General features: G+C 38.6%; 2 protein-coding genes across 2 annotated transcripts in view; both read right to left on the minus strand.

Annotated features, from left to right (window-relative positions):
* LOC146318071 (receptor-type tyrosine-protein phosphatase N2-like) overlaps positions 1 to 24,834 on the minus strand; it is a 299,017-nt gene that overhangs the window by 224,646 nt on the left and 49,537 nt on the right. The window contains exons 4-7 of the mRNA XM_084731518.1: positions 7,480 to 7,594; positions 7,132 to 7,276; positions 2,637 to 3,027; positions 1,035 to 1,346 (exon numbers count right to left, since the gene is read on the minus strand). Of these exons, the coding sequence (XP_084587644.1) occupies positions 1,035 to 1,346; positions 2,637 to 3,027; positions 7,132 to 7,276; positions 7,480 to 7,594 (963 nt within the window). The remainder of the gene's footprint in view (positions 1 to 1,034; positions 1,347 to 2,636; positions 3,028 to 7,131; positions 7,277 to 7,479; positions 7,595 to 24,834) is intronic.
* Positions 20,465 to 23,133, minus strand: LOC146318072 (tripartite motif-containing protein 16-like). Its single transcript, XM_084731519.1, has one exon. The coding sequence runs from the start codon at positions 23,124 to 23,126 to the stop codon at positions 21,453 to 21,455; it is 1,674 nt and encodes a 557-aa protein (XP_084587645.1). The 5' UTR covers positions 23,127 to 23,133; the 3' UTR covers positions 20,465 to 21,452.

A 24,834-nucleotide genomic window follows, 5' to 3' on the forward strand; every position in this document is an offset into this window, starting at 1 on the left:
CAAGCCCGAACTGACTCTTCACTAAGCCCCTCCTCTAAAACACATTTATTTGTACTTGTTAACTTTAAAACCTGTAACACTCTGAAATTATTGTCATCTTTCTGAACCTTACAGCTTCAATTCTAAAAGAGTGTTAGTTTTATTTTTTCGAATCTTTTGTATTTTGCTAAAATGTTGTCTTCTAAAGCAGTTGTTTTTGTTTGTATGGAAGTTCCAAATGAAAGAAGAAAATAATCAAATGTGATTGTGAGTATGGCACGATATGGTTATTTTACATTTTATTAACTAAATTTACAGAATAATTACTATATCATACTGTTACCATGAAATAAAATTACAAACACCATAATAGAAGATTTTAGCCACATCACCTACCACTAAATAACATTATATCATGTGGATTTACAAAATATAACTTTATACAATGTTATTTTTGTATCAGATGGAAACACGTCAAGCTGGAGATGGACCTCTCAGCTGCCACAGGGAGTTTAAGTATTAGCTTACAATTATGAAATCTGCTAGTATGAGTATCATTTTAGACGACAAAATCCACAGTGAGCAGCTGGAAAAAAGAAGCCTGCTTTTGTTTATTTCTCTGTGGAATCAAAGGCCTCGTGTTTCAACACTTACTGCTAATTTGCATCATGTGCAGTGTGAGAATGGAAAGCTGGACAGACGTAGCAGCAGTAATTGGGAGGGAGGGGCTTAGTGGCAGTTGTTCCATATGGTTAGTTATTTTCAGCCACATTTAATCTATTTATTTATCTCTTTTACCTGTAGTGTAAACATTTTTAATTGGAGCGGCCTCAGCACAGACCATTAAAGCTGGCTATGTTTATACTGAGTTGAACAAGATGCCTATTTATTGTCACACTGAATTTTTTGTTGCACTCTTGTGGCAAGCTCTTTTAGAGCTCCTTTTTTTGTTTAATCCCACCTTCACAATTGTACATGTATCACAGACTTGCTTTCACGCTTTTGTTCGACATTTTAATTGTGTAAAAACACAAAATGAGTCATGATGAAGTTACCTTGAAGTGCTGCCAGCACTACAGGAGTGCTCTCCTGTGGTTTCAGTGTCGGAGCATTCTGAAGCAACTTCTCCTCTTCTTCATCCCTAGCAGCCTGCTCCTCTTCTTGCTCCCCATCGCTGAGCTCTTCTCCCAGGTCTCTCGGTCCGGGTCTACCCTGGGTCAGGCCCCTGCTTAGTCCCTGGTCCTGGTCAACCACCTGCAGCGCATCAGCTATCAGGCGGGACAGTTGGTCCAAGTCCTGAGGCGTCAGCTCATCCACGTCCACATGTTGCCTGCCGACGTTTGTCAAAACTTTCTCGATGAACCTCTCTGCAAGAGACACAGAGGTAAGTACATACTGAGTCAGACAGTCTTGCTCTATAACTGCTGTATGACTGTATGAATAACCAGTTGTTTGCTAAAACAATGATGTATTAACGTGTTTCCATTTAAAACTTACCATTTCCATAAAAACTGGTCAAACTACATGTATTATGACATGATTAAAAAGACCCAAAACAACTATTAAATGGACCTTGTTGTGCCATTGTTTTGTCCATGACCTATGCTTATGTTTACCATTATGCAAATAACGTCTGTCCTCATGCAGAAGGTGCGTGATGTTGCTCTTGCACTGAGTGAAAAATTAAGCTTCCTCATTCATTTCAGTGATAGTAGTGGTGTTATGAAGCATTTTTGAAAACTCAGTTGTGCCACAATACCTGATATGTTGACCAATCCAACATGAAAAGTAGAGATGTTCCAATACCATTTTTCCTTCCAGATACCCAAACTTTGCCTATCCCCTGATATGAAAACCGATTAGATAGCAGTCCAATAAAAAAATATATTATTATTTGTTAACACCTTTTTACTACTAACCCTGTATGATGTGATTGCTATCATTGTTGTATGGCCTTTCTCTGGTTAAAAACATTTGGTGTAAGGGAAGCTGCTGGTGAGTAACAGGGTCTGGTATCAGTATTGGAACACCCCTACATGCAAGCATTTCAGGTACAATGTGTTGTAACACGAAAGCCCCAATTCTACTGTTATTCCTTTTTCATTTTCTTCAAAGTTTTTGTCTGAACCAGAACTGAAGCACAGAGGTGGTGGATGAGAAAACATAATTGTGAGTAATTTTTGGAAAAATCATATTATTTGTTTTGGAAGGCACAGGTTCTGTTTTGTAATTTATGTATAATGTCTTCTTAGGACATCAGAGCAATGCAGTGTTTGTCACCACAATTCACAGCTTGTTTCTCTATTATACAACAAAGCAGTGATTCAATTTTCAATCAACTGTACAGCAACCTTTAAAATGAAATAAACAACCACGTCACGTTAATGTTTCATGGTTTCCTCCTGGATTAGACTTTCTAACAACATAGCTTATAATACGTGATATTATAGTGATCCAATCCAATCTGACAATGTCACAAACTACAGAGCAGCTATAAGATGAAAGATGTGATTGTATGAGGTTGGTGGATTATGAGACAGCCTTGAAGGTGAATGATATGTCTTGCCTGAACTACAGCGAAGCTCTACGTGTCAGTATAAATATCCTTGTGATTTTCTGATATTAAAACCCATTATGTTGCTCCTTAGAACACGTACCATCCACAGACGTCAGGGGGTCCTTGACTAAAGCCCCCTGAGTCCTTCCCATCTTCAAAGGCCTGGATTTTGAGGTTTCTTTTTTGAGCCCAGAGTTTTCTATTCCATTGCCGTAGAAGGGCCTCAGGCGAGATGAAGGGGCCTCCTGCTCTTCTGGGTTCACCCCCATGTGGTGCAGGGACACATGCCCAGAGAGATACTGCCTCAGGGCGGCCAGGAGAAGGTCACCCTCAGCTTGCGTAGCAAGGAGATGGTTGGCTGGAGGTCTCTGCTTCTGCAGAGGCAAGTAAGACGAGGGAGAAGAAAAGCTGGAGGGAGACGACCTCTGAGGCGAAGTCTGGGCCTTGGAGCGATAGAAGTCTGTGGGGCTGCCTGACTGAAAACGGTCACTCTGAAAGAATCAAGAAAAGTACATGGAATCAAATAGAGGTCCTTGAAAAACACAGTGTCCATTTAGAAGTGTCCTCTAATGAGAGGAAACAACAAAAGCACATACTCTACCCTACATGGTACAAATGCTTACATACTGGCATAAAATTGTGTGATTAGTATGAGATATGCTCAAAGTGTATCACTGTATATCAAACAGAAACAGGTTTGTATTTGCACTGCAGTTTTCAGTGTTACAGTTATTGAGCAAAAACTGAAAGCAACTGAAAGAAGAATTTGGGTCATTTGTGGGACACTATGGAAAAAAAATAATTTTGAGCCCTGGTTGTACTGTGCTTGATAAAGATGTTTCAGTGAAACCCAAATTGCTATATGGAAGGGAACCATGTGAGAAAGACATCTGCCAAATGTAATCTAACAACAAGATTTTTCAAAACAAAATGTAAATATTTAACGATGCTAATAAAACAATAATAATAATATTAATTCTGTGTTGTCTGGGCCTCCTGGTGACAAAATGGTTTAAGATGCAAACTATGAATTTCAACAGTCCCACTCTGAGTCAGGCCAGGCAACTTTGTTGCTTGTCATTCCTATCTCTTGCTACAGTTATCTCCAGACATCTCACTACTGTCTGCTGCCTAAACAATGGTGCCACTGGCATAAAATGTTGAAAAAAAAAGAAAAGAAAAAGAAAAGAACCACTCTCTTTGGCCATCTAAAACTGAATCACTGTCCTGAAATAATGAGCAGAGATATGGTCGTGCAGGTAAATAGAAAAGAACATGTTGCTGAGGTAAAACACACAGTCATCCTGCCTGAGCAGCTTCAGTTTACTCTGCTGTTTTTCTAAACTAAACCTGCTTCATTTCTACTGGCCTGCCAATCAAATAAAGTCAGTCCTAACCAATGCATCATACTACAAGTCAAAACATATAAGCCTACCAAAATAAATAGATCTAGATTAAAAATGTATTCTTTAAAATGGTTTATTTCTTGTTAAAACAGGATTTCTTCTGTTATTTGTTCAACAGTTTCCCATGGCTGGTTATACTTATACTATGTAATGTTGGCAAAAAAAAAGGACATTTCCAATCTGTCACTGGGGTATGTAGCACACATTAGCTCAGAGGGTTAACTTGGCTTGTTTACTAAATTATGTGAATGTTGCTCTCACCCTGAATGTCACACCAAACCCAGTTCAAAAATCTGGTAGTTTAATAAAGCACAGTATACATGAAAAGTCCTAGCAGTATCATTTATACACTGTGGAAGTGTTCAAGCACTTTACATAGACTTTAAAATGAATTAAAAACTTTAAGAAAATTAGTCAAAGTGCTTCACATAAAAGAAACTAAAAGAAAACAGATGTATAGATATATTAAAAAAAAAAAGAATATGTTCTATAATTCAGTGGGAGTACTGCAATGTAGGAGCCAGATTTTGTTTTAACACTGAAGACTTTCATCCAACATCTGAACAAAACGATTATTAACATAAAGCCCATTTTGAAAAACAACTTATTAATCCATTTATGCAATCATATTAACAGATCCATCAGCTACAACAAAAGCAAAGAGTCACCACTGGCTCCATTAACGCCCACCTAGGAGCACAGAAATGGTACAAGCCTGACTAACGGTAAAATTATCATAACAATACCAACAGTTAAGTTCCTCACAGTTGTCATACTTCTTTATGATTTGTATGTGCGAGGCCCCTTCTGATATTTGTCACTGCCGGTAGCTTTATTCATCTCTGTCACACAGTTGGTGCAGTTTATTCCACTCGTGCCCTCCAGGACCCCTTCAGTCCTCCTGCTCCTTTTCGTTTCCACCAAACACGTGAACATGGGTAGAAAAGGCCACGAGCCCCCGAGCGACGCCTGCAGGCTCCACGCCATCATGCTCTGTGAGCCTCTGATACAATCCCCCAGCAGGAGGAAGGCCTCCACCATTCAGCCGCGCTCCGCTCCCCTCAGCCTGAGCAGCGGAGGAACCGGTCACGTGGAGAGTTATTAATTAGAGTGGTGAACTCCTGAACTCTCTGCTGGTATTATTTCGCTCATAACGGTCGTGCTGGGAGAAGCCATCAGTTAGGATGGAGAAGCGAGAGCCGTGTGACAACGAAGGATGACACCGGGCTCCCTGTAGTGAAGGTGTGTGTGTTCGTGTCTTTGTGTGAGTTCTTATATGACTGGAGTGTGTGTGTGTGTGATTGTGTGCACTTTCTTTTATTTGTAACAGAGGCAGGTGGCTGTGAACAGAGGGCGGAGCTACATGCAGACGTTGGGGCAGAAACAAATGTCCCACCTGCTCTTCCCTCTTTCAAAGCTGAAGTTTAAAGAATCTCACTGATATTTAATCACAAGTATTTCATTTACTTTTTTGGACTGTCTGAGATCTTGCACTAAAAATGTATTAGCAGTGTAGATATACTTAATAGAGAGCTCAAAAATGCAGATAACAACAGTGTGGAAACATGATGAGTAAAACTACTGCTGTTACAAATGTACTTACATAAAAGTTCAAAGTATTCCTCTGAAAACTACTCAGTATTAGTTGCTTTTTACCTGTTGAGGCATTTAATCAAAGGGCTTTCTCTTAAAATCATCAGTCTAATTTACTCCCAACTTCTGCTCTTATTGGCTACAACAATGCAGATGAAAGGTTTGGATATTAATTCAAATTGTACTCAAAGTAATTAAGTACATTACAAAGTGAAATGCATACATAAGTACAAATAAAAATACAGACTTGAAAATATATTAATAAAAGTACAAGTACCCCAGAAAACTTTCCAAGATATCTCATGAAAAGTGGCCACTTTCGCATTTCCTCACACATCATAATTAAATATGAATCAAGTAAACATTATACATGTTGTTTAAAACTTAGTCGATATATGTTCCATGTAAACTTTATAATTAAAATGTATAGCCTTGACACATGGTTCGTCACTCTGCAAGGTGAGATAGCAGGATGCCCCATATTTGTAGTTTTTAATGAAATATATCAATATGTCTCAGTTACCAAGACATACATTTTCTATATATGTAAATATACAGTATATCATTATATTTTTACTTTGTTTCATGTAATTTCTTTACTCTTTTGTGTCATATGTGTATATCTTTTTACTTTTTATTTTTCAGATGGGCAGCGGTATAGAGCAATATTGAATAAAACAGACGAGGATGTATATTTTCAGGGCACTAAAGTACCCCATTATATTGATGCAAAAATCATGAAAAATTTAAATTAAAATTAAAAAACTATATTGGCATAAAACAGTCTTGCTTGTTGATTTGCAACATTGCCTAAAACACAGTGATTTAACCAGTGACATTAAAGGAATAGCCACCTTAGAAGGATACAGCACACAAAACTCTATAGACTCTATCTCTCATCTATTAATCATATATTGTTATGTCACACAACCCTAACTGGCAGTGTACGGTGCGGGGTTCTCTTTGAATCGTCGCTACGGCCATTCATCTGTTTTCAACAGTGTAAACTCTGTGCAGTCAGCCAGCCACTCCATATGTGATAAATAAAAAAGAAACGTGCAGAATTTAGCTGACAAAAACCCCATAAGTGGTATAGTTCAACTGTTTCTTATAAGCTGTTAAAATGAGTCTTGTGATGTTTGTGTAATAATTTTGTTTAAGAAATTTATGTGTGAAACGTGTTTCTGTGCAAGACATTAAACATTTGAATAAATAATGCAACCTAAGGGAAAAAGATGGTGGTGTGCTGGGAAAATATACAACAGTGTTTTCCACATTAATCCTACTCATCATTCAATGACTACTGCTGGGGTGCTCTTGAACAGGTACTAAATGATTAAACATCCAGGAAAGAAAAATAGCTTCTAATAAAAAAAATTCTGGATGGGTCAGACCCAATTAATGAATGAGAGAAAGCAGTGCAGAAATGTGGTAAGTGTGGTTGCATCAGCCATTTTATTTGAATATGTGAATAAGTACGTGTGAAAAGAATTCATATATTTTGATATAAATTTGAAAGCTCAGAGAAACCCTGCAAAACACAGACCCACTAAGAGCAGCAGAAGAGGAAAAATAGAGCATCTACAAATCCCTCACCTTGCTTGGGGTGCTCAGACCAGAGGCAGAAGGTGTCTTGGGAAGGAGGCCGAGACGCTGGAGGTACATCTGCAGATTTCGGCTGAGCTCCACCTCGACAGGTTTCACCCTCTGGTCTACTGGGTCCATCGCTTCAGCTGCCGTCCTGTGGGACAGAAATAATAAGAAATAATATATTTGGTGCCACTGGTCACTGAATATTTTCAATATGGAAACATGCGTCTTAGTTCTGATTTAGACCGGGGGGTAGGGTGACAGACTTTCTAGGCAACGTTGTCAGCTGCTCTGTCTCCTTGTAGATCAAAATAGTATTGAGCTACTGATGGATAAAGTGGGTGAACATCTGACCTGCTGTCCATGTCGTAGACAGGTCCATTTTGCTGTGGCCTGTAGGGAATCCTCCTCAGTTTGGATAACTCTTTGGACAAAACCTGCTGAGTGGTGTCATCTTCCCAGGTCAAACCTAAAGACAGAAACAAAGAGAACCTTTAGAAACCTGCATCACTACACCTGTGTGTCACTGTCAGAAAATAAATTCTGAATTGAAATGTGTAACTCTGCAACAAGAATGCAAAAACAGAGTTGTATGCATGAAAAACGTCCAGATGAAATGCAGTGAGTATGATCTAGATAGCAGGGTGAGAAATTGCTGAGCATGCAGCAGTTTTCCTAAACTCATTAGGTCACTCATTAGCAGAGGAGACAAGGCAACAACATGGTGTCCTTGGAGACTCAGGAGAGTAGCTGGCTGGTTCAGTAAATAGCAGAACTGTTTCTCCTCCCCTCCTCCTGCCACAGCAAGAGATTGATGAACTAATTGCCAATTCATTGTATAAGCACATACCTGAAGCCGTTAACTATCACAGTTTAGAATGAACAGTTTTCAATATTTGCATCGACACATCACAGAAAAGCAAGAGTAAAGAGGTCGAGGGTAAAAGCCACAGTAGTATTTTGTTATAAAGTAAGATTTTGCATGCTAACATGCTCAAAATGATAATGCTAGCATGTTGATGTTTAGCAGGTATGCATATATGATATTTATCATGTCCATTGTATTAGTTTAGGATATTAGCATGCTAACATTTTCTCTCTGTAGACCAGTCCTGCAAAAAGTCAAATTAATTATTTACTTTAAAGACCATAATGCTTTGTAAAATATTACAAATATTATTAAAAATATAATAAATGCTAAAAATATGTTTGTAATTCAAATCTTACAATATAATACAACTGTGGAAATGAAGAAAATGCAGTCATAAATTATTTTGCACAGGTCTGTCAGCACTCAAATGTGCTTAAGATTCTGTTCTTACCAAGAACAGAATCTTACAAGAAAACACTGGTGAATGCCGGAGTCTTTGTGAAAACTGTGCAAATGTGTTTTAAGAAGAATTTCTTCTTATGAACAGTTGGTAAATGAGGCCCCAAGTTCTTTTTTTTCTGGTATTTTGTCATGAATCAAAATAATTTGATAACATTCTGGGCAAATAATGGTGTTAGATCAGAGGTCAGGGAATCTAAATTATTACAGTCCATCTTTTGGGGAACATGAATGGGCGCATGTCATTGAATTACTGTTGACGCATTTAACTAAAAAGCAAAAATGTCAACCTCATGGTGAAGCTACCGGAAACATCAGAGCAAAGTCAGTACAATTTCTCCTCTGGGGACCAAGAATGTCTGTACAAAATTTCATGGAAATCCATTCAATGGTTGTTGAGATATTTCAGCCTGGATCAAAGTGGTGGACCGACCAGCCAGCCAACTAAACAGACCAGCATTGTCGTCCCTCGAGCCTTGCTGCTGGTTTTAACTCTGACGCTCCCTAGTGGTAGAAAATGAAAAGACCTAGGGACACTGCCATGAATGGAAGTTGAAACAACAAATGTGTCTGAAGACGTTGTCTTAGTTTGATTTTGACCTTGACGATACACTAAGACATAAATCCTATGTTTAAAAAAAGGAATAAAAAGCTTTGCCTTGTCAGTAATGAAACATGGTTAAGGAACTTGGTGAAAATTGACACCACATTGTCCAACACTAGAAAAGTATATCATAAGATTAAGTAGCAATAGTTTGGGTCGTATTAATGTCTAACTATGATGAACATAAGATATGGACATATGGAAGCCAAGAATGGCCATCCTTGCATTTCCTTTTAATGCCGTTATCTCAAAATCACAAGTTAACTATTCCTTTATCTTCCAATACAGAAACTTGTTTTCTCATAATAGGAGTGTTAAATATCTTGTTTCCTCTAAAATAATAAAAGAATGACTCTTGATTAGGATTGGGTGATTGGACAAATATATCACCTAACAACGACAGCCAAATGGGCAAATGTGAATAATTTATACGCTGCATCTATCACTGTGCATGCAGCAACTACTGATACAGTTATATGTGTCACCTGATAATTCAAATTTAATGTTCCAAACTCACTCGTTGCATTTGTGCATCAATTGTCTGTATATGATATCAGTTATTATATTGATATGATTCTGTATCAGTGACTAAGCACTTGTCTTGTCTTTGAGACAAGTGCACAAGAGGACAAACTAATGAGGAGTGTTGGCATTTGTGGCTCTTTTCTTCTGAGTAACACTTTTATTACCTAGTTGTCAAACTGTCTCAGTAACAATGTCAGCCAGAAATTCCAGTGCATTTACTGGACTTGGCAAGTGAAGAGTGTCAGCATCAGTGACAAAGCAAAAAAAAAAAAAAAAAAAAATCTCCTCTGCATTTCAGCAAGTGCACAAAAGGACAAGTTTGATGAGCTGCTTGGGCATTCACGTCTGTTTCTTATGCTTAACATGCATCCAAACACAGCTTTTTGGCATCCGAACAGAGGAACAGGCGCCAACACCAGATGGGGTAGCGGAACGAAATGTTACCGGAAATATGGCTGTGCCGCGTAAAGCACAACATGAACCGAGGCATTTGGCAGATGAACGATGACGTTCCTGAAAGATTCGAGTAATACAGACTGTAGCTCCAGATGTGATGCCACAAGATGTGGGTCCAGCTCAGAGGACGCACATTTAAAATGAGAGCAAGAGGAGCACTGCTGTAAGCTGTAAACCCTGTATCTCAAGTTTTTCAGAAGGAGAGGACATCCCACAGCCTGAGCCGAGGAAAGTGATGGATTGGAAGAAGAGTAAGGGAATAATTTCTGTTGACAGGAATTCATTTGTTATACATCACACAACAGAAACTGTTGAAGAGTTATAGAGAGAGTTTGGTGATTAGAACTATGACAGCAGAAAGCAGACCAGACATAACTATTCTAAATTCTGGTGATATCAAGATAATTGGTTTATGAATTCATAAAGCAATCAGACTGGTGGAAGTGAATACATGGAAGCTAAAGTCACATTGAGTATTGATGGGAATAGTAGACATGAAGATGAAGAACTGTAGAAGCACCAGCACTACTTCCACTGCCTAACACCAACTTCTTGTAGACAGAAGTAATATAAGTTGAGTGCTGTTGTTATATAGTATTATGGGGCCTGTCCTGTTTGTTTAGGTGATATATGCCACTGTGTGTATATCTTATTTAATGCACCGTGCTCATCAAACGTGAAATAATGCTGAACTAAATTTGGAAAATCACATCATTTGGCAAAATGTATGTTTCATATACATGGATAAATAAAGTAAACACCAGGGTTTCTGCCAGTGTATTGCAAGCTTGGTGGCATGCCGGGCCCTAGGGTGACCCCCCACCAGGCCTAAACAACAGCAACAAGATTTTTTTGTTGCTGCTGTTGTTCTTTGTATTTTTAAGATACTTTTCATAACAGGGCACAGAGCGAGCCCAAGGCACAAGCAAACTAAGTGTCTGCTGGCTCCTGTGGCCAGCAGAGGGCCCCCAAGAGAGTTTCAAATGTTTCTTTTTTTGTGATTTTTATTAATGTCAGTGGTAATGAAGGCACAGCCTACATTCAACCTTATTTTTATTTTCTACATTAAAACACTGGCAAACTGTGCTATTTTTACAAGCTGTAATCTAACCAGCTTCTGGGGTTCGGTGGGCCATCATGCAGACGCCAGTAATTTAGGAGTCTGAGTCATTTTCTGATACTGCTATTGGAAAAACCCTAATAAAAATTAGATCTATATTTTTTACCCTCTTGGTGCATAAAGTAATGTTCAACCCTTGATGCTTCCAACTAGTGTTACCCAGAAACCTTAGCTATCAAGCCAGTCAGTAACACAGACAATTACATTGTGACATTTCGGGATAATGTCAAGGACGAAAGGTAAAAAGACTTAAACAGTTTTTTCAGACAGTCAAATACTTGAGGTGATGATGAGGAGGAGGAAGAGACTGCTAACATTACTGCACTATCGAATCAACATCAGCCCAGCCAACAAGCACCTCGTCCTCAGTAACACCAAGCAGGGTCAAAAGATGCTTGCCATCAGGTTTAACAACTTTTCTTGGGGAAACACTGGATGCACAGATAAAATAAGAGCACACATATTGAAAGCAATCTTCATTTCTAAGTTTATCCAAGAGGAGCAGGTAATCCTTCACCTGAATCTAAAAAAAATAAAAAACACCAGGATTGAAGCTCCGAGATTACAGAACCTAACAGTGCATATGTTTGCACAATGGTTTGGGGAGGATTTTGAGTCAGACCACAACAACAGAATGGAACATTCAACTTAATTGCCTACCAGGGGAGAAAGAATCTCTCAAGGTGTGTTCAGACTGAATGCAAAGTGAATTTTAGAAGCAGAGACTTCTAAAAGGATGCAAATGTGCCTGAAGCAGTGTGAATTGAAACAAAAAAGCAGCCTTTGCTTGAGTTAAGAATGTTTCATTTTACTATAAGTAAAAAGTCTGAGCTCATCCGGAGGCTTTAAAAAAAAAAAAAAGAGAGAGAGGACAAAAAAGGAGAGAGACTGGAGATAAACAACAGGAAGAACAAAAGTTCTTGGTGAATTCTGAGATAAGTCAAAGGCTACAATATCATATAAACACACAAGACCTCCCCAAAAGCACATGTCACTATTCACTCTCTTTTAGCTCTGGTTTTGGTCTCTACCAATAGTTGATGAAAATATCTTTAGTTGCTAAATGTTCCACTGTGGTATACAGTAGGCTTTTAGGGCTTTTTCTTTAAAAGTTTATGGCTAAAAACACACTATGACAGTAGTGAGAGTGAACCAAAACTGTAAAGTTGCAACTGGACAGCTAAACAATGATCTGAAACTCACTATAAAGTTCTGTAAAGATGAAGTGAGCTGCAGATTCAGGTGATAACTCTCTGTAGGTTCATCAGTATGAGTGACCCCTTTCACATTAGCAGTCCATCCAAAATTTTTGCAAACCAATTTTCGAGTAAATCGGCAAAAGAAAATGTAAATAAATCTAAATAAATAAAAGCCATTATACCATCACAGAAGAAGAAGATGAAAGAATCAAAACTCAAATTGTGGAAAAACAATCCAGAAAATGATGGAAACTTTACGTTGTTATTAATAGTAGGTTTTTTTAAGAGATTCAACTGCAAAACTTTCAACTTTGTGAAATTACTTCCAAGCTATACAGTATCCAATCAAAACACTGTTTACACTGTAAAATGATGACATCACACAATGATGTGATATCATTCTAAAGAATTGTAAATCATTGATTTCAACCCAGCATCAGCTTATTATCAACAATATGAATAAAGGTTTAGAAGGGATTTATCATCACAGACTTCATGTCATGTTGGTCATCCTGTCAACAAACAAACATGATGTTTACACTGCAATTAGCAGGTGACTATTCTTACTGCTAGCTAAATTATAGCTCTGCTGTAATGAAAAGTTGTGATGAGAATCAGAGCTGTTATCTAAAATACAATCATATATCAAGCTACAATTTCATACTGATATCAGAAGGCTGCAACAAAGGCTCATTGGCTCGAGCTCCGTGAATAGAGTGTGAAATGATCCATTGGTCTCTCATTTGAGTCACCAGTAGGTTTGTTTTTCCTCCAGCATATCAATAAGCAATAATGCACCAATTCTCCCGGACAGCCGGTATGAAACAAAGTAGTCAGCTAGCGCCAGAAGAAAATGTGATACAACACATTCTAATGAATATTATCCAGTGAAGAAACGACACATAATAAGATACAATGATGCAAATGTAGTTACAATGACACTTTCTACTTGATATAATCTATCAAGAAAATTACTATTTAAAAAAGTACCAATCTAGCTAGCTTATTTTAAAGATGGTTAAATTATGTTGCATGAGACTGATTAGTTTTGAATTGCTTTCTGTAACTGTCTACTTGCATGGAAATTATGTTTAATTCAACTTTCCACCTAGTTGCGTGAAAGTTTCATTATGTAAAGTCATCTTAATATACAAAAACTTTACTCAGAATATAAAACAATGGATAGGGGTTAATCCTGGTTTAAACCCAGCTGAGGATCTTTGTGATTAAACTCTTGTCTCAGCCTCAACAGTACAATGTCGTTGTCAGTCTAAATACTTTAGCGTTGGGGTTTGACTTGGAAGCCTCCTGAACGAGACAGTACCACTGCCAACAGCTCATTATACTGCTGATGGTCAACCAACAATAGCACATTTTCTAACAACTGAATCCACACTTCTGCCTTGATGAGTGGTGAATCTAATTAAATTAAATCAGCTCTACTCGTTACAGAACATTTCAGCACCCAGACACCTTCTTTAGACCCCTGCAAAATGAATTACGACCCCAACTGCCACAAAATCAGGCACAAGCCTCTCTTTAACAGCTGCACAGCGTGTCAGGCCAGCTTTCGCCATCAAAGAGCCATAAAACGGAGCTTTTAATGGCAGCCATGGTAGCTGAGAAAACGGGCGTTAGCGGCGGGTGAACAGACGGCATCTGACACGACAGGTTAATAAACGTTGGAGCCCCTGCCAGGATATTCAGAGCGACTCTACGCTTCTCACAGACTAAACCGACCACAGAACTGTGGGCAGGAGGCTGCTGGCTAGTCAAGGTAGAAGTCAAAGTGCGCTTTAAGCGAGATGCTTCCACATTTGAATAGGTGACTAAATTCAACTGTGTGGTGCAAAAGGGTCGAAGGTGCAGGATGCTTTCAGGGCTAAAGCTGGCACTTTTATCCACAAGGACCAAAGGCAAATGAGCTTCAGGTCATAGATGGCCAAAAACACAAAGCAGACAACAGTGAGGAGGTCAGAGGTCAGAACTATTGTACCTTGATAAACAACGGAAAAATCTCTTTTGGAGGAGCTCCAGTTCTTTTTTGCATTTTCTTTTCTTTTCTGTTCTGCTTTTTCCACATTTTGACTAAATGATGTAATCACAAACGGCCATATTCAGAGTCACAGTAATTATAACCATTGGCAAAAACACAAGAGATTTCACCAGTTTAGTGCTTCATTTATCATTTCATGCAAATCTAATTTCCAAATCCCGAAGCACAACCACAATCACTGCTATTTGCAGCATCAAACAGCAGGGAGCAAGGTGAGTGAGCGGGTAAAAAGTTGTGACGTGTGAAGTTTTGTCCAACATTTCTGAACACCTTAACAATAAATTAAATTGTTTGGTTTAGATTAGATTAGAAAGCTTTATTAATCATCAGAGGGGAAACTCAAATGCCACCAAATCAACTCATACACACCACAAACAATATAGACATTACATTTACAGTACACAACAAATAAACAAATAACACTATAAAAAGCCATTTGAGACATGATTTACAGCTATGAATCAAAGCCACGACTAAAAGTGTTCATTATAAAATCTGACTACTGCTGGAGCAAAATACCTTCTGAGTTGTTTAATAGAACACTGAGGCATCACTAGTCGCTCGCTGAATGAGCTTCTGAGTCCACTAAAAACAAAGGATGGCCTTCTTAAATAAAACCTCACTATTCTTTTTTTCAGTTTAATTGTCCTGGAAAACACCAAGATATTTGTAGGACTAGACAATTCGATCTGCTGAGCCTTAATTATCACAGGGAAGACCTCCTCATTCCTCCTTCTAAAATCTATAATTAATTCTTTTGTCTTAACATTCAGTTTGAAAAAATTAGCATCACAACAGCTGACGAACGTTTCGATCTTTCTTTTGCAGCCAAAGTCATTCCCCCAAGTTTGTAGACCCGCTAGGGCAGTGTCATCCAAAACCTTTTGGATTTGGCAAGACACCTGACTGTGACTATAGTCAGCAGTATAAAGTGTGATTAAAAAGGGGGATAAAACTGTGTGGAGCTTGTGTTTTGGTTAAAATAATGTCAGACTGTTTCTTTGTTGAGACAAAAGATACTCTAAAACCCAAGCAATAGTTGTGTTGTACAGTTTAACATTAATTTATTAGCTAAAAGGTGAATTTTAGCTGACTTGTCTCTGAATCTGCTCAATATGAGTATTCCATAAATAAAAACATAAAAACAGGCAAGCAGCTGAAGCAACCATCCAGCACAGGATAGTGACATGTGGTGTTTTGTAGTGTGTAGATTGTCTTCCTGACTCTGTTGAATTAAAAATTGTAATGAGTGACTGCTGTGTATGAGTGCAAGAGGTTAGATTTTCTCTTGCACTTAATTTGAATTGCATTAAGGGTAATGCAGGCACTAGGTTTTGACAATGAAGAAGAACATGGAATAAAAAGATCTTTGGCTCTGCTGCACTGATTTTGATCCATTTTTTAAAATTATTCTATCATGAGTTTGACAATTTACCCTTAACTCTGGACCTAAACTCTGCAAGTGTTTTGAAGCCTCAAATTTGGTATTACAGCCCTCGCAATTGTGTTTTTCAGAGCCAGAACTGACTATATTTGGATGGTGGGATGGGAGAATATGCATTGTTGAGGGCACGGCATGGTAGCAGCTTGGTGATCATGATTCATATTCACCACAATACCACGCAATATCACAAATAAACTAACTGATTGAGGCAGTAGTAGACCAGCAGCTCCCATGTTCTGTAAGGTTAAAATAATGATTTTGCTTATGGACTTGGAAAGAGAGGGATATTTGGTTTCCCATCAGAAAAGGCTGCCTGATGGCAAAGTAAAGCAATTAAAATATTCTAGATATAGTGTACACTTAAATTGATTTTTTGGGTGGACCTTAATTTTAAGTGGCTAAAATGCATTTTGCTGCTGACCCTGTCCACAGCAGAACATTGCTTAGTGTCAGCACTGGTACTCCTCTCTGCTTCTCCACAGTGGAGTTGGGTTGACCGCCATCTACCTTTGGTAATGCACTGATAATCAATAAGTACCTAATGCAACCCCACATCAAATAATGCTATCTATCCCTTTAACAACATTAATTGGAAATGCTTTCGATTGATACTGATCTGTTTCCATGAAAAAGTACTGAATGTTTTTAGCAACACAAACAAACTTTAAAGCGATAGTTCACCCAAAAATGAAATTTCACTCAATATCTACTCACCCCTGTGCTGATGTGAGGATGGGTGAAGATCTCCACTTCACAAAACACTCCTGGAGCTTCAGCGGAAAACAGCTTTGCAGCCAAATACAGTACAATTGAAATGAACGGTGAATAGTTTTAAAAAGTAAAAAAATACATAATGTCTCCATACTGCTTGTGTGGTGTAATCCAAGTGTCCATAAGCCACAACGTTAAAATTTGACCCAAAAAGACGCCATTTACAGCATGTTTTTAGCCATTTGGATTACACCACACGAGCAGTATGGAGACATTTCATGTTTTTTTTGTGTGTGTGTGTGCTTTTTGTTTTTTTTACATTTTAAAACTGGTCACCATTCACTTCAATTGTATTGGATTTGGCTGCAAAGCTGTTTTCCACTGAAACTCTGGGAGTGTTTTGTGGACTGGAGATCTTCACCCCATCCTCACATCAGCACAGGGGTGAGTAGATACTGAGTGAAATTTCATATTTGGGAGAACTATCGCTTTACACCTTCGGCCACATTGACGTGGAGGCAGAAATGTAAGGGACTGATACAGCTAAAACTACCTGCATGTGTTTTGGTGAACCAATCTGACCCCTGTAAAGTTATAGTAAATCCATCTGTGTTGCAGAGGAGCCAAACAGACACTTGATGATATTAAAATACAAAACAACTGCTTTAAAGTCCCTCAAAGGTGGAACAGAGAGGTCAAGTAGGGTTTCTATGTTCTGTGCGAGATGAAGAGGAGCGTCATCGCTGTGGGCTAACAGCAGCTCTGACCTTGGCTTTTTAAATGGCTTCACATCTGCAGGGCCTATGGCTTGCTGTGAGAGTGGGATGTGGGTCCAGTGTGTTTGTTGAGTGTGTGTGTTTCTGTGTGTGTGGGAGGATGGAGGAGGGTGAACACAAACACAACAGCAGCTGTCTGAAAAATGTAAGCCATTAGAGGCAGAGCCGACAGATATGGTAGAGGATTTTTCCAGTTTATTACAGCTTTTGTGTTGTGGTTTTATAGTGATGGTGATACAGTTTTGGCCATCATTCCTTTCAATAATAAATAAAGCTATGCTCAGCAAAATTATTGCTAGACTCTGCTGAGACGTCTCTAAATACCAGTTTGACAGGTCGAGAAGCAAAAGCAGTCAGACAACGAGACAAGTTGGAAACAACTTCCAAATCAGGCAATTTATTTGTAAGAGAAAACAAGGCCAAACTGTAAAATTGTGACCCAAACGTGACCTACTGTACAGAGTTCAATGTTTGTTGTGTTTTGTTTGTTTGTTTTTTACTTGCCTGGCCAGGCAATTGGGTCAGAAACGTCCACTTTTATTTGCCTCCATACAAATTCTTTAATTCTACAAATCCTTATTAATTAGCGGTTATCAAAAAACAAAAAAGACCCAAGTTAATTATCATGTTGAATCTAGGACTGCAGCATTTATAAAATAATGAGTTTAGAAAACAGTGAAAAATATTCATTCCAGTTTTTTAGAGTAAAATGTGATGTCGTTAAAGGTCTAATTTTGTCAGTCTAATTAAATGATATTGATTTTAATAAACTTAGTTAATACTAGTTAATAAACTAAGACAAGTCCATATTTGAGAGGGTGAAAACAACATTTTCTGACATTTTTGTATGAAACATTTGATTAATCAATTATTGAAATAGTTTATAGTTTAATTGTTTGATTGTACCTTTTTCAACACTTGCCCAACATGCCATTTTACTTGCCCTGGGCAGGCATGCAGTCTTTATTGCTGAACCCTGCTGTAGCTGATTCAGTCATGTGGAATTGATTGTCATGTGAATTAGGCCTGAAACAGTTCCTTGAGTAATCTATCGGTTCATCAACAGAAAATTAAGTGGTAACTATTAATAATTTATTGTCTAAAGGGATAGTTCTCATTTTTTTGAAGTAGAGTTGTACAGTGTATGAGGTATTATTCTATAGTCGGTAAATTACCCAGAGTTGATGGCGGTCAGCACACCCTCCGTTTGGAGGAGAAGCAGGAATACCAGTGTAGGAAGCTAAGCTACTGTGATATCAGACTTGAACCAAATGTTCATGTGTATGGCCCTGCAGAGTGTGGAGCCGAGGGACAGAGCCACCGCTCGCTGACAGACAGCAGCTGAGCTCTGGGGAGCTCTGGAGAAGAGAGGCGAGGGCAGAGCGGACTTCTCGAGGAATAAACACCACAAGTCGCATTGGATTCTGCTCTGATCCCATGTACTTTACTTTGCGAATGCACAGACTTACAGCGAGGAGAGGGGAAAAGAAAAATAACGGAAACAACCGAAGTCTGTTGAGTGCACTGCTCATTCAGAGGCTGCACAGACATACACCTGTGGTACTGTGCAAGGCAGAAATTTGCTTCACTCTGAGTGCCAACACTGACCCGTAACAAGTACAAAACTGTGAGAAATTCTAAAACTGGACCTTTTGTGATAAAGATTATTGAAAAAATACAGAAGTTTTTGTGTACCATGCAGTGGCATCAATTTTCTCATTTAACTCTTGGCAAGAAAGTGAATAAGCCTATTTCCTAACACACATATGGACATGGGTGCAAACAGCAGTGGCCATACACTAGAAAAAAATCAAAGAGTCGATAAGAATATATGTTTATGTATGTGTTTATAATAGCAAAAAATAAGGAGAGAGTAAATTGTGTTATCTTTTCAGTGGACTGACAGGGCCTGAAATGCAGATCCTTCAGTGTCTTTAGAGTTTTGTCCTCCCTAATGGCTTCTGCAGACAGCCGGGGCCAAACATCTCATTTGCATAATTCATTTCACTTCAGAGCGTCTGACAAATGCCTCCAAACTCGTCGCCTCTCTGTGAAATCTGAATATTTCTCCAGCTCTCCCGCAGAGTGCCGATTCGGCAAATTAAACCAGAGGAGCAGTTTTTAGTTTTGTTGTTGTCGTTTTGCAGAGGGGAGGGAGGAAGGGCACGAAAAGAGGGATGGTGGAAAAAAAAGGCAACTAAATGAATATACTTTTTAAATATTGTTCTTTCTTCAGTCAGTGCAGTCATGAAAAGCTAAACTCAAGAGAGCAACAGGTATTTTTCCCCCTGTGTAGTTGAGGTCCTGTCGTTCAAAGTAAAGCTGCATGATGAAAGTGGATGAAATGCTCACAGATGGCTAATGGGCTGTTGTGTGGATGTCTGCCTCCCTCTAGTGTTGCAGTACAATAACTGCAGCTTACTACACCAGAAAAAGTGACAAGCAGCAGCTGATCATGCTTCGACATTTCCACACAGGTTATAAAAGATTTAATGAAAGTAAAATCCAAACAGTATTTCACATTAATTCAAATCTTGATGCTCACTCAGGCTATTTTTGCTGTTCATCCTTTTGTGGGATAAGTTTCTGTACGGTTTAATTAAAGTAGTTGTATGAAATGAGGAGTGAACAGTATACAAGTGGGTAAACAAAGATTTTGCAAAAGAAACACATCATACGACTGGTCCAACTACTCTCTTCAAAAGCAGTTTTTTAATCTCATTGCTTAGGGTGCAATAAAGGAATAAAAGAGGAAAAAGTCAATATAATAAGGTTAAAGCACTGGAGAATGACTTTAAATAAACCCAGACTACTTTCACCTCCCTCATCATCAACTCAGGCCTTGGCGGGGCAGTTTTTGGGGGAGAAACTGGGTGGGGTCAGTGATGTATTTGTGTCTTGAGAGCAGCACATGTGATGAGACCCAACTACAAATTTCTAACAAAAACAAGCAATTTGAATATTTAAACTCTAAGAAATTGTCTCTGCATTTTTACTTATTTCTGATATTTTAAACAAAAAGTGATTACTGTAAATAATTAAGAATAAATTTTCAGTTTCTTCTTATGTTTATGTTACAATGGTGCAGACTACATTTATGCTTGAAAATAACTTCATATTTGTAATTTATTTTTGTGAAGACATTTAATTGCTAAATCCTGTTAAAAGACTTTTGATCACGGTTTCCATGTATATATTCACCAACACAATAAATCATCTGAACATTTCTCCTCTCCCTTATTGATTACAATAATATATGATTACAGCTGCACTGCTCTTATAGTTTGAATGACTTGACCAGGCCCAGATTTTGTTTATTTCACCTTTCAAGATAAAATTGGGATATTATCATGGACAGTACAGAACCTTTTACAAAAGAAAACATTAAAGCTATAAGATCATACAGCACAGTTTATGCAAAAGCAAGTTTCTGTTAGTAACAAAATGTCAATTTGGCTGATTGCAAATTGACTCAAGTACAACATACTTTTGTTCTTTAGCAGCTTGATTACTTCCAGATAATATGGGAAAATTTAAATTTAAGCAAACTCATATCAGTACACTTAATTAAAACACAACTTGGAGTCATATACATACAATACTAGACTGGAAACAAAAAGCCAGGTCTTACTCCCCAAGATTGACATTAATTTCCTTAAACGCACAGAAGTACTATATATAGAGTAATGACAAAATATAATTCTTTACCGTTGTTATTGACAAAATTAACACAGAAATCAACATTTAAAAAGCAAATAAATAAACATCATATGGATAGGATGTTACGCATATAGGGATTTGTATTTTTTACTCTACTGAGAGTTATCTGTGTAAATTTTTACTTATAAATACACATGAAACCCATCTATATAGTGCAATATTTTACTAATACATATTCATGTTACTCTTGTCTTAAGTTTTTAATGTATGTTCTTAAATATGTTCATTTGTGAGGACTGTAAGACAACAAAGATTGAGTGAGAGCTGATATCTGGGACATGCCATGCATAAAAACAGAATGAATAAGTGCTTTGAAACAATGATAAAGACACGCGATTAACAACTAAAAACAGAATCTAATCCACTGCCATTTGGAAACATCTCGTCTATTTCAGCTCACACAGCTCAGCATTGTCCCCACCAGAATAATGAAGAGCAAGTCCAGCATAGAGAGGCTGAGTGAATGTGGTCTGAATTCTGTGGAGGAGAGTCATGTTTTCATCCACTTTGTGAAAGGACAGAATACCTGCCTTATGATCCAGGAACACTCCTACTTTGTAGGGCACCTTAACTGGGATTGGAGTACTAACATTGTTATGCCTGAATTCACTGTTTGCAAGTATACAGTATAATGCCCAAGATTTGTCATTGTTTCCAAATGCACATTCATCATAGCTGCCTGATCTGCTCATATCCTTGTATGCAATAGCTACTGTGACTAAAGCATCCCACTCCACCTCCCAGTAACAACGTCCAGTCAGACTCTCTCTACTCAGGATTTGATAGTTGTGAATGAATCTAGGAGAGCCAGTATAATGGAAGAAATCAGAGTTTTGCATTGTTGTTACTTTGCGGTGTCCTTTAGATACTATCATCCAAGGGTGTGATGTATATGGATCCAGGGTGAGTTGACATCCATACTGTAGGAATTCCTCTCTGGTCCTCAGTTGTTGTGACAGAAAAGCATCCACTTCAGTCACTGCCCGTAAAATCTTTGGCCACTGCTCAGTCACAACATCCTGCAATTTGTCTCGGACCTCTGACACAGCTGCTGTCACATCCTCAAAGTACTGCAGAGGACGGCTTTTGATGCCGGGTAACTCTGTGGGTTCACTGAAATGTGAGAGTACAGAGTAATTTTGTAGAAACTGGGTGTGATCTTCTGTGCATGACAGATGTCCCAGCTCAGAATCTTTCTTCTTCAGTTCAGCGATCTCTCTCCCCAGTTTCTCCTGAAGCTCTTTGACTCGGCTCGCCTCAATTTTCTGCTGGGATCTGATCTGCTGCTTCAGGTCAGAGCTTCTTTTCTGAATGACACATATCAGGTCATCGAAAATCTTCTCACTGTCCTTCACTGCTTTATTAGCAGAGCGATTGATCGCCTCCACCTCTTGTTGAAGCGCTTTCATGACTTTCTTACTGCCATGAATTCTTTGTTGAATTTTGTGTCGATTCCTCCCAAGCTCTCTCTGCCTCTCAGTCCTTTCTGTTGCAGCTGAAACTGTGTCGTGACCTTTATGTTCATCCACAGGGCAGAGATAACAGATACAATGCTGATCAGTACGGCAGAACATCCTCATCACCTCATCATGACGAGAGCAGATGTTCTCCTGGAGCTTCTTGGAGGGGTCCACCAGCTTGTGTTTTCTTAATGGAGCAGCATCACGATGAGGCTGGAGGTGTTTCTGACAATAAGAAGCCAGACAGACCAGACAGGACTTGAGAGCTTTCAGTTTTCTCCCAGTACAGACATCACAGGCCACATCTTCAGGTCCAGCATAGCAGTGATCAGCAGGAGCAGCTTGGAGTCCAGCATTTTTCAGTTCCTCCACTAAATCTGCTAACATGGTGTTTTTCACCAGGACAGACCTCGGTGTGAAGTTCTGCCTACACTGAGGGCAGCTGTGGATTTTCTTCTCATCCTCTTTGTCCCAGTGGGTTTTAATACAGTTCATGCAGTAGTTGTGTCCACAGGGAACAGTCACCGGATCCTTCAGTAGATTCAGACAGATCGAACAGCAGAATTTGTCACGGTCCAGCTGGAATCCTCTCTGTGCCATTTCTCCTCACAAATGTCTGAAAGTCTTCCTAACAACAGAACCCTGTCTGTTCACTTCCTGTGTACTCTGAATAAAGCGCTTGTTATCATATGTTGGTTACACTGATCTGCAAACTGATCGATAAAGGATCAGGAACCAGGAAATAGCTGAATTTCAGAGCAGGGACAGAGAGTTATCAGGCTATGTATTATTCAGGAAGAGGAGGGTTTTAAAGTGGCAGTGTGACTGAAACTACAGACATGTTCCAAAGTCCCTACAGACTCACAGACTTTTCCAATAGGTCTGTGGGTCCTCAGGGCTATCCCATCATAAAAAAAACATAGTGGTGTGTGTGTGTGGGGGGTGGGGGGTCTGAAATCTACAAATTACAAATTTAACAAAAAGCAATTGGAACAGTTATATGCACATAGCAGCAAGTGCATAGCAGAACGGTGTGTCAAAAAATGACTGGTGTTAAATACCAGAGTGTGTGTGTCTGTGACTTTGTGTGTGTGTCAACGGAATGAGATTGGTTTCAAAATTGGTATAGACACAGGTGAATATGACAAGGTTTATCTTGTTATCACTGCCATTTCTTCACAGACTTGTAGACTACAGCCATGTGTGGCAAACACAATCCCAAACATGTGATTTTGTGCTGAATCAACAACTATATTGTTGCTGCCAACTCACGCAATCCTCACAGCCAAGTTCAAGGTACAAGGTGATAAAAGGTTATTTATCATTATACAGTACAGGGTAACTTATGCCAGGAAAATATAGAGCTTGTTCCAGTCTGCATGCCGTAAATCATTCTTTCTGACTTTATGGATAATCCAACCCAGTGGCAGGCATTATGAATAACTGTACAGAAATAGAAATGAGTGGTGTGGCTTGCTCATGTAGGTCATATTGAAGTATGAGTATTAAACTGAGACGGTTTCATAACTATTTAAAAGCTCATAGAAACTCATAAAAAATTGTAGGGCATTTAAGAAAATGCAAAATTACCTTTTAATGAAGCTAAGCTAAGGCAGACATGGCAGCCTCATCTCAGGCCTCCAAATGAATATGCACCTGACAAGTTATACGTTCCATGATTGCAATGAATTATATCGAGGTTAACAACAATCCATTGCAAAGCAGTAGCTTATTGTTAAAGGGGTAATTTCAGGGTGATTTTAAAAATCGTCTTTGTCTCTTTACCATTAATTGATTTGTATGACCAGATAGACCCAAATATCATCTCTGAAACAAAATAATATATCCAGTTTCCATGGGGCTCACAAAAATGCTACTGTTTCTATCTAATATGTGGGCTGATAACACAATTAATTGTAGTTCAAAGCACTTTCCCTTAATGTCACTATTACCATCCTCATCAGTTCACTACATCTGCTCTATATATATACAGTTACACTGCCCAGTTATTAAACATTAATCCACCTCTGCCAGCCAATCGGAATCAAGAATTCTCAGTAGCCACGGTATAAATACAAATATGTGACCTACTACTTAAAAGCACTGATCCATCTTCAGTGTTAAAGATGCTAGCTATCTGCTTTCTGCCCCTCTTGTAAGACCAAGCCTCTCTAAAATGCAAAATCCCATTAAAGTCAGGACAGGAGAGTCACAGACTACTTACAGACTATACACAGACCGCATTTCAACACCCCACCCGTCACCTACTGATGACACATTAACACTAAAAACACTTCTGTTGTTGCAC

This window comes from Lutjanus erythropterus, chromosome 12 (genome assembly GCF_056507025.1).
Source record: "Lutjanus erythropterus isolate fLutEry1 chromosome 12, fLutEry1.hap2, whole genome shotgun sequence".
Taxonomy (NCBI): Eukaryota; Metazoa; Chordata; class Actinopteri; order Lutjaniformes; family Lutjanidae; genus Lutjanus; species Lutjanus erythropterus.